This window comes from Rutidosis leptorrhynchoides, chromosome 4 (assembly GCF_046630445.1).
Source record: "Rutidosis leptorrhynchoides isolate AG116_Rl617_1_P2 chromosome 4, CSIRO_AGI_Rlap_v1, whole genome shotgun sequence".
NCBI lineage: Eukaryota > Viridiplantae > Streptophyta > Magnoliopsida > Asterales > Asteraceae > Rutidosis > Rutidosis leptorrhynchoides.
The window spans coordinates 122756240-122769788 of NC_092336.1; the positions used below are offsets into that span (position 1 = coordinate 122756240).

At 34.4% G+C, this 13549-nt stretch overlaps 3 protein-coding genes across 3 annotated transcripts; 2 read left to right on the top strand and 1 right to left on the bottom strand.

Moving 5' to 3' along the window:
* The first annotated feature begins 265 nt into the window (after positions 1-265).
* On the top strand, positions 266-6046 carry LOC139840095 (65-kDa microtubule-associated protein 6-like). Its single transcript, XM_071830318.1, has 12 exons — positions 266-700; positions 1430-1633; positions 2032-2295; positions 2393-2608; positions 2701-2856; positions 3125-3284; positions 3370-3521; positions 3602-3689; positions 3779-3852; positions 3970-4044; positions 4350-4712; positions 5681-6046. The coding sequence occupies exons 1-11, from the start codon at positions 632-634 to the stop codon at positions 4689-4691; spliced, it is 1800 nt and encodes a 599-aa protein (XP_071686419.1). The 5' UTR covers positions 266-631; the 3' UTR covers positions 4692-4712; positions 5681-6046.
* A 507-nt stretch (positions 6047-6553) lies between these two features.
* On the top strand, positions 6554-7688 carry LOC139845153 (putative clathrin assembly protein At1g25240). Its single transcript, XM_071835377.1, has one exon. The coding sequence runs from the start codon at positions 6630-6632 to the stop codon at positions 7614-7616; it is 987 nt and encodes a 328-aa protein (XP_071691478.1). The 5' UTR covers positions 6554-6629; the 3' UTR covers positions 7617-7688.
* A 4457-nt stretch (positions 7689-12145) lies between these two features.
* LOC139840966 (CASP-like protein 4D1) lies at positions 12146-13275 on the bottom strand. The gene is made up of 3 exons (XM_071831207.1): positions 12968-13275; positions 12508-12643; positions 12146-12391 (listed from the first exon to the last, which is right to left on the bottom strand). Exons 1-3 carry the CDS (start codon positions 13273-13275, stop codon positions 12146-12148), a joined length of 690 nt encoding a protein of 229 aa, XP_071687308.1.
* Between the last annotated feature and the right edge of the window lie 274 nt (positions 13276-13549).

Below are 13549 nucleotides of genomic sequence, written 5' to 3' on the forward strand. Positions count from 1 at the left end.
CTTATTACTTGGAGCTTATTAAAATCATAAGTTTAAGATCTCGTAAGCTTCCATTATCATAAGTTTAAGATCTCGTAAGCTTCCATAAGCTCTTGCACCAAACACCCTCGTAGTCTATTAACGTGCGTAGATCCGTCTAGTGCGCATTATAGCTTAATCCACTGCTTTCTCGAAAAGGGGATTCTTTTTTCCTTTTTCTCTTTTATCTTTAGTGGCCCATTTTGTTTCTTAGTAGTCATCTTTTAACAGTACCTAATTACTTGCTCTTATCATATATCCCCTTCTTGGGTTTTATAATTTTTCTACTGTTTTAGTAAAGGATTTATTTTGGGGTTCGTTTATTGCGCATTATAGCTTAATACACCTTCATTCAAAGATCAAATTTTTAAGCAAAAGCAAGATGGAAAGATAGTGGAGTTTGTTGAAAGAAACCTTCAGATCTTGTTAAGCGCTTTATGGGTTGTCACTGCTAAAGATTAACAACAACAAGCAAGAAAGATGGAAAAAGACCCATAATTTTTCTTGAATTTTAGAAATGGGTTTCATTTTGACTTGAATTTTTTTGTGTTCATATTCATAAAAGCTGTCTTTTTTAGAAAGAAAAAGTGGTGTAAAAGGTGATTAAAGAACAATGTTGGCAGGAAGTCCTTGTAGTGTCCGTACAGCCACTACTTGCAATACTTTACTAAAAGAACTTCAGGTATGATTTCTTTCAATCTTCAGAGTTTTTTTTTTTTTTTTTTTTTTTGGGTGTTAATAAACTTAATGAAATAGTAGAAAATTATTAGTAAATGTACTAAATTTGATGATGGTTTCATGTTAAGAAATTGAAATCTTGAAAAGGGAATATTTATTTCCCTTAAAATCAGTGATTTTCTTTTATTGTAGTATTGTGGTATAAAGTCCTGTGAAATTCGTTGGAAATTTGTAATAGCAGTCATGAATTTGAGGGATAATTTTGGGTTCCCTGAAATTAATACAAGTCAACATTTTTATTTTGTACTGTACTTTTATTTATTTATTTATATTTATATTTATATTTATCTTGTTTTTCTTTTTCATTTTCTCTAATTTATTAACTATTCTATTGTCTATTCAGTTCACATGCTTCATGCTCTTTGTTGAGTTAGAATAAGAAAATTAATTGCTACAACCATATTTGTTTCTTATTTTCAATTATGTGTAAGAACAATTTAGATAGAGACATCTAGTTATACTTAATCTTTAAAAATTATCATACTTTTGATAGGATTTATCAACATGTTAACAAGAATGTGAATTATGTATGTAGTCAGTAATTTAATAAAGTTTAGTGGGGTTTTAGTAGGCTTGTTTAGCCAATAATCTTTGGACTTGGTAGTATCATAACAAATTATAAAAATGCCCCATTTTTATTATTAAAATTTTTTTGTTAAAAAATGTGTGGCAGCAAATATGGATGGACATAGGTGAAAATGAAGCAGAAAAAGATAGACTGTTGATTGAATTGGAGAGAGAGTGTTTAGAAGTATATAGAAGAAAGGTTGATGAGGCTGCAACCGCTAAAGTCCGTCTTCATCAGGCGGTTGCCGCCAAAGAAGCCGAACTTGCCGCCCTCATCGCCGCTCTCGGTGACATTAACACTCATTTTCCGGTAAACTAATTGTAATGATTTTAATTTGATTCTAGATCATTATCTACTTTACCTAATTTTAATCATGTTTGTTTTATCTTTTCAATAGTCTTTCAACCATTTCAACCACTCCATAGCTTTAATATTTTGTCTTTTACTAATTATGTATTGGACTTCCATTTTGAAAGTCAACTTTAAATATACATCTGCTTATGTGAATATTCAAAAATATATTGTTTTTTATGTATTTAACCCACCATTGTAGTTAACTAGTTTGTAAATCAAGGTCAGTGGTATAAGTGAATTGATTGATATATATTTATACACAATATCCAGAGTCCAATTTTGACTTTTAAGAGTCAAACAATCAATTTTTAACTTCCAAAGCATTATGATCATTCTATTTCTGAATTGTACAGCTAACCGTGGAAAACAAATCTTTATCGTTGAAAGCTCAACTTTCAATGGTCACACCGTTGGTTGAAGAATTGAAAGTAAAGAAAGACGAAAGAATTAAACAATTTGCTGAAATTAAAAGTCAAATTGAGAAAATCAACAGTGAAATTTCGGGATACAGTCAACTTGTTGACTCAGTTAGCTCACTAAATATCGAAGAACATGATTTGTCTTTGAGAAAACTTGGAGAATATCAGTCTCAGCTTCGTACACTACAGAAGGAAAAGGTATAACAGTTGTCTGATACTAATTGAATTCACATTTTTTTTTTTTATAAAATAATTACAACTTCTTTATAAGTAATTAATCTTATCTTATTTGCAGTCAGAACGGGTCGATAAAGTTTTGGCACGCGTGAACGAGGCCCATTCGTTGTGTAACGTTCTTGGGTCAGACTTCAGCGAAACCATTAATGACGTGCATCCAAGCTTGTACGGTACAAGTCTAGAACAAGCAACAAATATAAGCGATAGCACATTGGAAGGTCTCGAGAACGTTGTACTGAAGTTGAAAACAGAGAAGAATGTGCGGTTTCAGAAGGTAAACTACAGTTGAAAACAAATGAAACCGTATGTATTAAGCTTATTTAGCTTTTATTGTATTCAAAAAGTGTTTTCATTTCTTAATAATAGTTGAAAGATATTGCTGCATCGCTTTCTGAACTTTGGCAAATAATGGACTCTACAATGGAAGAAAAGGGTTATTTTTCAAGAATTACATCGGTGACTAGATTATCAGAAGCAGATATTGTGGAAACCGCAGCTCTTTCATTGGAGATTATACAACAGGTATAAATAGAGTTGACAAGTTAACCCATCAACTCATGAATGGGTCGATTTGGGTTATTTAGTACGGGTCAAAAATTTAAAATGTCTGAAAGTTGTCCTTTATCTATATCTAGTGCCCATTACCTCGTATTCAAAGCTTTCTGGTATGATTGTAATAATCGTAGTTAACAACACATTAGCTATTTGTATAACTATAAGATGACCCGTTTTAACCGGACTTATGGTGACCCGTTACCCAATACGTTTGACTAAATAATAATCTTGGCAGGCTTCAGAAGAAGTTGAGAGGCTGAGTAAACTGAAAGTGAGCCGGATGAAAGAACTAGTTATGAAGAGGAGATCTGAGTTGGAAGAAATATGCTTCAAGACTCATATCGAGCCCGATTCAAGTACTACTATTGATAAATCTAACGCAATGATAGATTCTGGTAAGTAGGTTTTTTTCTAAGGAAAAAAAAAATCATCTTCACTTGTTCGCTATGAACAGAAATCTGAATCTATTCTTTGTGATAGGTCTGGTGGACCCCAGTGAACTTTTAGCAAACATTGAAGCACAAATTAGTAAAGTAAAGGCTGAAGCTTTGAGTCGAAAGGAAATCATGGATAGGATCGAACGATGGCTTTCTGCGTGTGAGGAGGAAAATTGGCTTGAAGATTATAACCTAGTAATGTTCTATTCCTGCGTTTATGAAATGTTTTCAGCTGTTGACTTTCTTTGACCTTTCTTTTATTTATTGATTCTTAGGATCAAAATCGGTATAGTGCTGGAAGAGGAGCTCATCTTAGTTTAAAACGTGCTGAACGGGCACGAATTACTGTTAACAAGATTCCAGGTATATATATATTCTTCATTGTTTAATGTATAATAATGAATAATCCATTTGAAAGCTATATTGACCCGTGGACAAACTATCCGTTGCAGTAATCGTTGATAATCTAATATGCAAGACAATTGCATGGGAAGATGATCGAAAAAAGTTGTTTCTTTATGACGGGGTGAGTTTTTTCTTAAATGTTTTTTTTATATATATTTTATAATTCTTTCTCATTATGTTGAATTGTTGATCTCATGTTTCTTTTCCTATGTTGTACAACAATCAACGTTATCTGTAGGTGCGGTTGGTGACAATTTTGGAGGAATATAAACTAACTAGACTACAAAAAGAGGAGGAAAAGAAGCGATTCAAGGTAAGTTATTGTGTTGTGTTTTTTATATAAGCAATGGCAAGATGGGCGGGTCATGTTATGCTTATATTTTAGTACGGGCTGAAACTGGCCATGTTAGGCTGACCTGCATACACATTTTGCTTTTGTTTTAGATATTATATTATAATAATACTTTAATTACAATGAAACGACAATATTTTTTGAAATGTATTCTGATTATTTGAACACCAGGAAAACTTGTTGCTGACTTTCAACCCGTTGATATTATTGTGACAAAACACGATCATATCAAAGAGGGGTATTAATGTCAATTTGGTTATGCACAGGACCAAAAGAAGCTTCAAGATTTGCTGCTTACAGAAAGAGAATCGATTTATGGATCGAAGCCTAGTCCAAGGAGAGCTAGTAGTTTCAGAATGGCGGGTAACGGATACCGTGCAAATGGAAACGGGTCAATGACACCGACACCACGGAGGAGTTCGGTTACGAGTCCAACAATGGAGTCTATGACACCACGTTCATACTCGGGTCGTCAAAACGGGTACTCCAAGGAAACGAGAAGATTAACTACCGGACCACTTAACTTTGTGGCTATACCGAAAGAGGATACGATATCATCGTATTCTTCTGTATATGGTTCTGAACCTGGGTCTCCCTTTCAGAACTGAACATTTGAACATTATTAACAGGTACTTCTAATTCCATTTTTCATATTTGGCTTTCTTCATCCAATAAAGATTGCATCAGTAGTTAGTTTTTCAAAATTTGGTATAAAAAGTTATTATATTATTGATTTTAATGAAATTTTTTTGGATGATCTTCAAGGTTTTATACATTGAAAATTCTGTTTACTCAATTTTGACCCATTTGATGTGCTCAGGCCAGTTGCCCCTGATACTTTTAAACCATATTCTTCAGTACTTGTTTGACCCACTAGAGATAAAACCAGGGTTGCAGAATTCGACATTAAAATGGTGTCCGATCTGATTAGTTTGAATCAGTTAAAACAATTGGTCAAACCATCGTTCAACGTTGATTAATCGGTCAACGTAGCGATTAATATGGTCAAAGCAGCGAACAATAGGTCAAAGTAGGATTAATCGTTCAAAGTTATTAATCGGTCAAACAATGGGATTAATCCATCAAAGTAGGTATTAATTGGGCAAGGTCAAACTTAGTCAAAGTACATTAATCCCTGATTTGACCGATTAATCCCTAACAGCCTTCATGTCGACTAGTTTTCTTCTCTCTTTTTGTTGTTCCTCTTTTTCACGTTCTGTTTGATTAAATTAGGCAAAAACACTGTATCTTGTATTATGTATGTAGGTGCGTGCGAAGTCATCAACTGCAATCGAGTAAAACCAAAAATGCGTATATATTTTGTGTCTCTTATATTGTAATGTTGAGAATTCATACTCTTAATGTTACTTGTTGCGTGGTTACTTTCGGCCCAGAACAAATACCACAAAATAGAGCCCCACTTATAGTACAAAAAGTGAAAAACCATGTCTTATACTCATCCCATTTGAGTGAGTGGTATGGTCTTTGAATTGTCCGATAAATTAGACAAGAACATACTCTATGTCAAAATTTACATGCTAATGTTACTTAAAAATTGTCAATATTCATATCTGCAATACGTTGAACATGAATGCAGGTTTTGAGTGTTAATTGGAGTAGGAGCAGCAGCAGTAAGATTGTGAATATATGAAGAAGGGATGAAAGGAGTTTTTACACTACTACTAGTAGTAGATTTTTAAGATTGAACAGTACGTACGTACGTAGCCAGATATATAACTGACACTTTAGCAGCGGCAGAGGTTTTTGGTGGTTTGTGACCTTTTTTTTGTAATTTTGTATGTTGATTGTTGAGTGATGAGCCTTTTGCTGTCTACTTGTAATTTGATGTCTACTATTGTGTCTCCAGATTTGATGCAGATATGTAAACTAATAATCTTTCACTTAATAAAACTCTTCCAAACAAGTCATCTTGCTGCATTGCTACACAATACTTATTGTAAAAAATCCCGATTACTCCCTATTAGTTGTCGATTACTCCTTTTTAAAATAGTCTGCTCCGATTTTTAAAAATTCATTCAATTAATCGGTCAACGTTGGTTAATTGGTTGAATTCGGATCTGTTGATCAAAGTTGGCCAATGTCAAAATTGATCAAACATTTTAACACGAATTTAGTTATGCAAGGAAACAGTGTTGCTGGGAACTTTTATGGTCTGAAATAGCTATAATGTAGAAATGCACAGGTAGTCGAATCTCTTCAGAGCTGCTGGCTTTAAGATAAAGGTTGAATATCTGGTCGAGCAATAGTGTTACGAACAAAATTGCAGTCATAAAAGGTAAGACAACCCGAGCATCTATTGGATATTTCAGGAGTTCCTAAATATAGAAACATACAAGCAGAAATAATCTACACCCCAAAATCATCTAAAAGATAGGAAACAATGGTCACCTTTGATATATAATAAGAAACTAGCAACAGAAAAGATGTTGAAACATATAGGAATTTAGTTAGTTAATATAAGAAAGAACGAGTCGATTAGCGGTGGCGGGGACAAGGGTAGAAGCGAAAGCGAGCAACGAATACGGATGTTGAAACGCGCTTCCGATGCGTTAAAAGACGCAAGCAGTCTTTTTATCGCAAATTGGACTCCTCGTTCATCGTATCGGAACCCGGACATTGATGCTGCAGTCATAAAAGCGACCAGCCACAATAACACCCGTATTGATTACAACAGCGCCCAACGCATATTTGCATGGATTCGTGTCTCCAGCCATTACATCCGTCCAATATTATCAGTCCTTTCCACCAGAATGGAAAGAACACATAATTGGACGGTGGCCTTAAAAGGTCTCATGCTTTTGCATGGGATCTTTAGTTGCAAAGTCCCCGCCATTCAAAAGATCGGATCTTTACCATTTGACTTGTCAAATTTCAAAGACCGGAACCCTAAATCATGTCATCATGAAGCCTTCGTTCGTTCTTATTACACGTATCTCAATAAAAAATCAAAATTCATGTACCAACAAGACGAGAAAGAAGGAAGTCTCAGAAAAGGTGTCAAACAAAAACCGAAACAATCCCGCCTTATGAATGATCTCGGTTTATTACAAAATCTCCAGTGTTTGCTAGACATGTTGTTAGAGATCAAACCACTACGAGAAAAGATGACGAATGTTTTAGTTCTTGAAGCAATGGATTGCATTGTGATTGAGATCTATGATATTTACACCCGGATTTGTAATGGCATTGCATTGGTTCTCGTAAGGTTATACTCCATTGGTAAAACCGAAGCTGCAATAGCATTTTCGGTTTTGCAAAAAGCAGCAGCTCAGGCCGAGGTTCTGTCTCGATACATTGAACTTTGCAGGGATTTTGGGGTTGCGAAGGCATCCGAAAGTCCCAAAATTGTGCACATATGCAAAGATGATATTCAAGCACTTGAGCACATAATACAGAAGGTTTCATATCAACAAACGACCGATGAATTGATTTCACAAGTGGATAAATCCGTGATTCTTCGAGAGGATGACAACATCACGAAAACAGATTCACTACGAGTTCGTGTGACCTAAAATGATCATGGGATCTTAATTTTGAGCATGGATTGATTGTAAAATCTCGTTCTTATTCTTATATATCTTATAAGACGAAATTATTGTTCAATGTACTCGAATTCAAATCAAAATCAACTCACAGAATCCATGAAATCATCAAATTATAAGGAAAATAGAACTATGAATTTATCTAAATTACAACAGTTAAAAAAGATCAACAATGTCTTCCAGAAAAAATTCTTAATTTAAGAAATAACCGAGTCAAAGACATTGTTTTCTTGCATAAAAGAAAGTTTCACCTACCACAACATGTCTAAAGCTCTATGATGTAATTAAAATTAATTTAATAGTTGAACCTTATGATAATCGAATCATATTTATAAGGTTGTATAATTGTGTCGATGTAAACAATGGCTATTTGGGAAGCATGCGTTAATAATCGTGCAAACAATATTAAGAGAAATTATAGTATGAGTAAATTGACAATATATTACTCGCTCGGTCCAAAAAAAAACTGTCAACCTTTCTACCTTTCTATTTTTTGTTTGTTCCAAAATTATTGTTCATTTCTCTAAAAAAAAACTATTAAATATCATTAAAGTTTCAATTAATCCCTTTAATTTTGAAAATTTAACTTTAAATATATCAATTAATTTATTAGTTACTATTTACAAGCAAATTAGACAATTCATTAATGAATCTTAATTGAGACGAAGAGAGTATATATTTATATATTTATAGTTAATGGCTATCTGTGATTGTTATCAATTGCATGTCTTGTTTGAGTTACATGAATTCCTGACATAAGTAACATTGTAAAGGTAATCTCTGTCACATTGAATGATGGTTCGTCGGGTCCAAGCATCCTTCACATAAAATCATATTCATCAAATTTAATTGGAGATTGATTATATCTGTTGAATTATTTGATAGGAAAAAGTTGTTATATATTAGGCAGGATTGTGAGTCCGGTTTGGTAAACGAGAATGTAATATCCATCAACAATTACTACAATTATTGATGAAACATTGTTTTTTATTCAAATTAGAGTCATTTTTACCTAAGTCCGAGGCAAGGTGAGCAATAACCCCGGTGTTCATATACCAACTGCCATCAGCTAGATCTTGAAGCGTACAAGCATTAAAAGCTTGAGGGAGTGACGTTGCATCACTACTCTACCACTCCTAATGGATCAAGCCCTTACCTTCCTTCAAAACAATTTACCGAGGGCGTCATTGCCATTCACTTAGCCCTCACTTGCCCTCACCAGTTTCACCCTCAAACTTTTCTTCAGATAGCATCTTTGAGCACGAAATGTTTCTCTTTCATTTAATTCTACATTATATATTTGTACTCCTAGATAATAAACTTGTACCATATTTTTATATAATTAATTTTGCGAGGTATGTAATGAGGAGTGAGTATGTCATGGTTGGTAGTGGTGTGTCATGAGAATGTTATGGGAGGAAGTGAAGAGAGAAAGCTGATGTGGCGCTGATGTGACAGTGAGGAATGATGTCATGGTTGAGAATGGGCTTATGAGGCAGAAACCAAGCCCCAAGAGACATCGTGGAAAATATTTGACTTTGCTCACCGATGTTCACCAAAAAAATAGAGCATTATGACTTGGCCCAGGCCCAACCCCTTTGCTGCTTTTTTATTGCTCTTGGGCTCTACGGTTTTTGGGCCAGTAATTTGGGTCGTTTTTGTCTTGCTGCTACCATCCCACTTGATGCCAAGCCCAACCCGGTGGTGGATATCAATATCCGACCATAAAATTCTCACCACCTCCGTAATTTGCTCCCCCACGCCATTCTTGATAATTCCCGTCATTTCGTTGCTTCAATTATTCTTGAGATTACTACTATCATTCCGATTGTTAGACATGAATGTTATTAGAATTAAAATTATTAAGGTTATGGCTATTGGTGCGATTATTGCGGTTACCTGGGTTATGCACTCCGGAATACAAAATAGTTGGATTTGATGAGTTGTCGTTGTGAGCAGTTACCGAGTGCCCTATGGTTATTCAACCTTTTGTCGGCCGAAACATAGAACACGCTTGAATGTATGCAGTATTGTCAAATCTTTCGAGAAGGTCGTTGATCATGTGATTAACGAATGTCTTCTCCGAAACTGGATATCAATGTTTTATAAAAGGTCATAAGCATTTGTAAGCAGTAGCAATACTCAATAATACCGAGTACTATTGGTACCGAAAAACTTGTACCGGTTCAATACAGGAAAGGGTTTGATCTTTTTATGCATCGGTACTATGTGGTTCAGTCGGTATTGTTATCAATGCCATCCCTATTAACAAATAGCTAACTAATTAATTAACGGACTAGTCTGTTAGTCCTTTAGTTGATTAGTTTGTTAGCCATTAGTCGTTAGTCACTACTACAAAACCACCATTCCCGGACGATTTTTTCGGCCATTTCCGGACGCCTTGTCGTCCCGAAAGATCTTCCCGAATGACAAATCATCCTCACAAAGTCGTTCGGAAAGGTTCGTCCCAGAAGGTTTTTTTGGACGACATGTGGATTTTTCTCGAACGATTGTGGGACCCACTTTGCCTTTCAACTCTGACGATTGTGGACGACATTTTTGGACGACACATGGAGACGACATTTGGTCGTCCGAGAAAGTTGGTCAACATTTCAGGAAAAAGTGAGGCAGAAAAGCAACTTTTTTTTGTCGTATAATCGACTTTCCGAGACGACATATGTCGTCCGGAAAGGCGTCGTCGCGAATAAATGTTTTTCTAGTAGTGAGTCCATTAGTCATTTGTTTAATTAATTATGCTAGTATTAGGAATTAAGGTAATCTAGTGGTTGAATGCTTGAGAATCTATAAAACTCACGTTCAATCTTCACTAGCTATATTTTGGGACATTGCTTTTCAAAAAAAGTATTATTGTAGTAAGGCAAGTAGTCGACATCGAATACTCTCATTTGCCACCCACGCACGCACTTTCGGGAGGAAACTCGAATCACATTGCAGGAACCCGATCCTTAAATCATACCGAGGGGCAGACGGACCGGGTTTGAATCCTGAATGAATCTGGGAGAAAAAAACCCCTGAGTCAATCTGGAGCTCCAACTTTCAAGAAGATTGATTAATAAAATGGACATGCTCGAACTCATGACCTAAACCCCAAGCCCCACACACAAGGTGTGAGGATACCATTGAGGCAGTGACAGTGACTACAGAGAGATAAAGAGATTTTAAGATACTTTCATTATATATCAGAGATCTGTATTGACTTCTCGATTCAGATTTAATCACGAAAGCAAGGTAAAATCTCCATTTACGTTGTATTTCCAAGTTATTAATTACGTCGAATTTGCAAAAAAATCCCTTCTTTTAGTTCTTACAATTATGAAATTAGGGTTTCAATTAGAATTGGTCATTTAATTACATTATACGTCGATATAACGAAAATCCATATATTTAGTTATTTTAATTGTGGATGTTCGATGTATTTCTAATTGAATTTTTATAAAAACGTCATATCTGATCAAATATATGACACACACACACACACACACACACATAGTGTTTTAATCAAAAGGGAAGCACTTTTTTTTGGAGAAGTTGGGAGAAGTAATTTTTTTCTTTTTAAATTTTTTTTTCTTCAAACATTAAGATTACATGAAAATATGAATATTTAAAAAAGACATTTTGTGATAAATATTATTATTATGGCGGGAAAACACAAAAAGAAATAAATGATAACATTCAATGCACTGAATGTTTTGCTTCTGATTTTTTTTAAACGGTTGGAAATTAGAGATTAGAAATTAGGGGGTTAAAAGTTAGGGTTTAGCTATTAGGGTTTAGAAATTAGGGTTCGGGTTTGGAAATTAGGGCTTATGATTTAGAATTTAGGGTTTAGATTGCATTTTTAACACGAACGGTTTAGAGTTGAGGGTTTAGGGTTTTGCGTTTAGGGACTAAACCCAAAACACTAAACCCTAAACCCTAAACTCTAAATTGGGCTAAATTTCGAAAAAACACTTCACACAAGATGAAAACAAAACGATGCAAATACACTCTAATTAAAACATTACTCATGATGAATGTCATCATTTATTTCTTCGAGCGATTTCCCGCCAAAATAATAATATTCGCCACAAAGTGTCTTTTTTAAATGTTCATATTTTCATGTGATTTTGAAGTTTGAAAAAAAATTCAAAAAAACAAAAAAAATTTTACTTCCCCCAAAAAAGTGCTTTCCTCTTGATGATAACCATATATATATATATATATATATATATATATATATATATATATATATATATATATATATATATATATATATATATATATATATATATAAAATGCCAATCCTGATATTACAAGCTGAAATGTAGACAAGCATTCATCTATACAAAGAACAAAGGGATGTTGTTTCTCAACTCAAGGTCGAGAAACTCATAGGTATATACACAAACATATACAAGTTGTAAGCGAAGTAATCATACATGAGAAACTGTTTATTTAATTTCTGTAACAAATGGAGCCAGAAACCACCTCCTAGATGATCATCTCTTCAGAAGGGCCAATGAAGATAGAATGGAAGAAACTATTGAGCATAAGAATGCAATAAGAAGGAATCCAGCTGAAACATAAGCCATATTGTAGAAGTTATCAAGCTTCGTTCGAAGTCGAGAAAGACTTCTAAAACCTAGAGGTGCTAGAGCATCATCAAGAGCGTCAATATTTTTCTTCAAATCTAACGTTGCACCAAAAGCTGCACCAACACCAGTAGCTAGCATACACAATAAAAACTGCAAAAGAAGTCGTCGTGTAAATGATACAATAATAACAATTAAAATATATTTTTATTCATAGTTAATAGTAAATAGTAAAATAGTAATATGCTGAGAAGGAAAGGAAAAGAAACCTTGTCGCCATAAAAGATGATTTTTGGAAAATGAATGTTGGTTACAATATTCTTGCCAATGGTTACTTGATAGATTTCAAAGAGGACTTGAACACTCGTGTATGCAAAACCTATCACAATTGCGGACATCATGTACCTGCCGAAAAATAAATACACAATCAGCAGCGTCGTCCCATTAATTTTAAGAGCCCTGTTCAATATGCAAAACGATGTCCTTTTATATACGAAATTTTTTCATATATATAAGAATAAGTTCAATAATACTGAAAAATATGTACTGTAATATTTTTAAAACTTTATAAATAAATGAACTATATAATATAATGTTGGGTTATATTTTTGGGACCTTTTAGGTTGTGGGTCCTGTGCGATTGCACACTTTGCACGCATCAAAATCCGCCCCTGACAATCAGACTCAAATTCTTAAATATTACACTAAACATTTAAGAAGGAGAGATACCGATAAGCATAGATACTGTTGAACTCAAGTTTGGCGTTTGCGTTAATTGTAGAAGTGTTGGAAGCCAGAATTATAAGTGACGCCAATAGGCAAAGCCAAGTAGCTACTCTGATAGTTAACGACACAATCGCCAACACTTGCGCTCTACTTATACGAGTCTGATCATGAGACGTTGTTTGGGACTCGGTGTGATTGAGAATTACAACCTGACTATGATCATCCGTTTGAGTCTCAGAAAGCTGAATTTGAGTTTGAGCATGAGGTGGAACATCGTTTTGAGACTCAGGCTGCTGATCAGGTCGTGCCATATGTTTAGTTTGATGTCCCCTGTTAGTTTAATTTACGTACAACCTGTTGTTTATCATGTATGGTGAAAATATTATGATGTCCAATTGCCAATATTGCCCGTATAAATACATAGCAATATCACATTTTTTAAGCTAGTTCAATTCAATTCCAAGAAATAAAAGCCAAATTACATAATTAACTCCGTTTTATAAGCTGCTCTAATATTATGAGTGATGGTGTTGTATTTGTTAGTTTACTTGATGTCCCTATCGCTAAACTATTACCTTCCGTGTC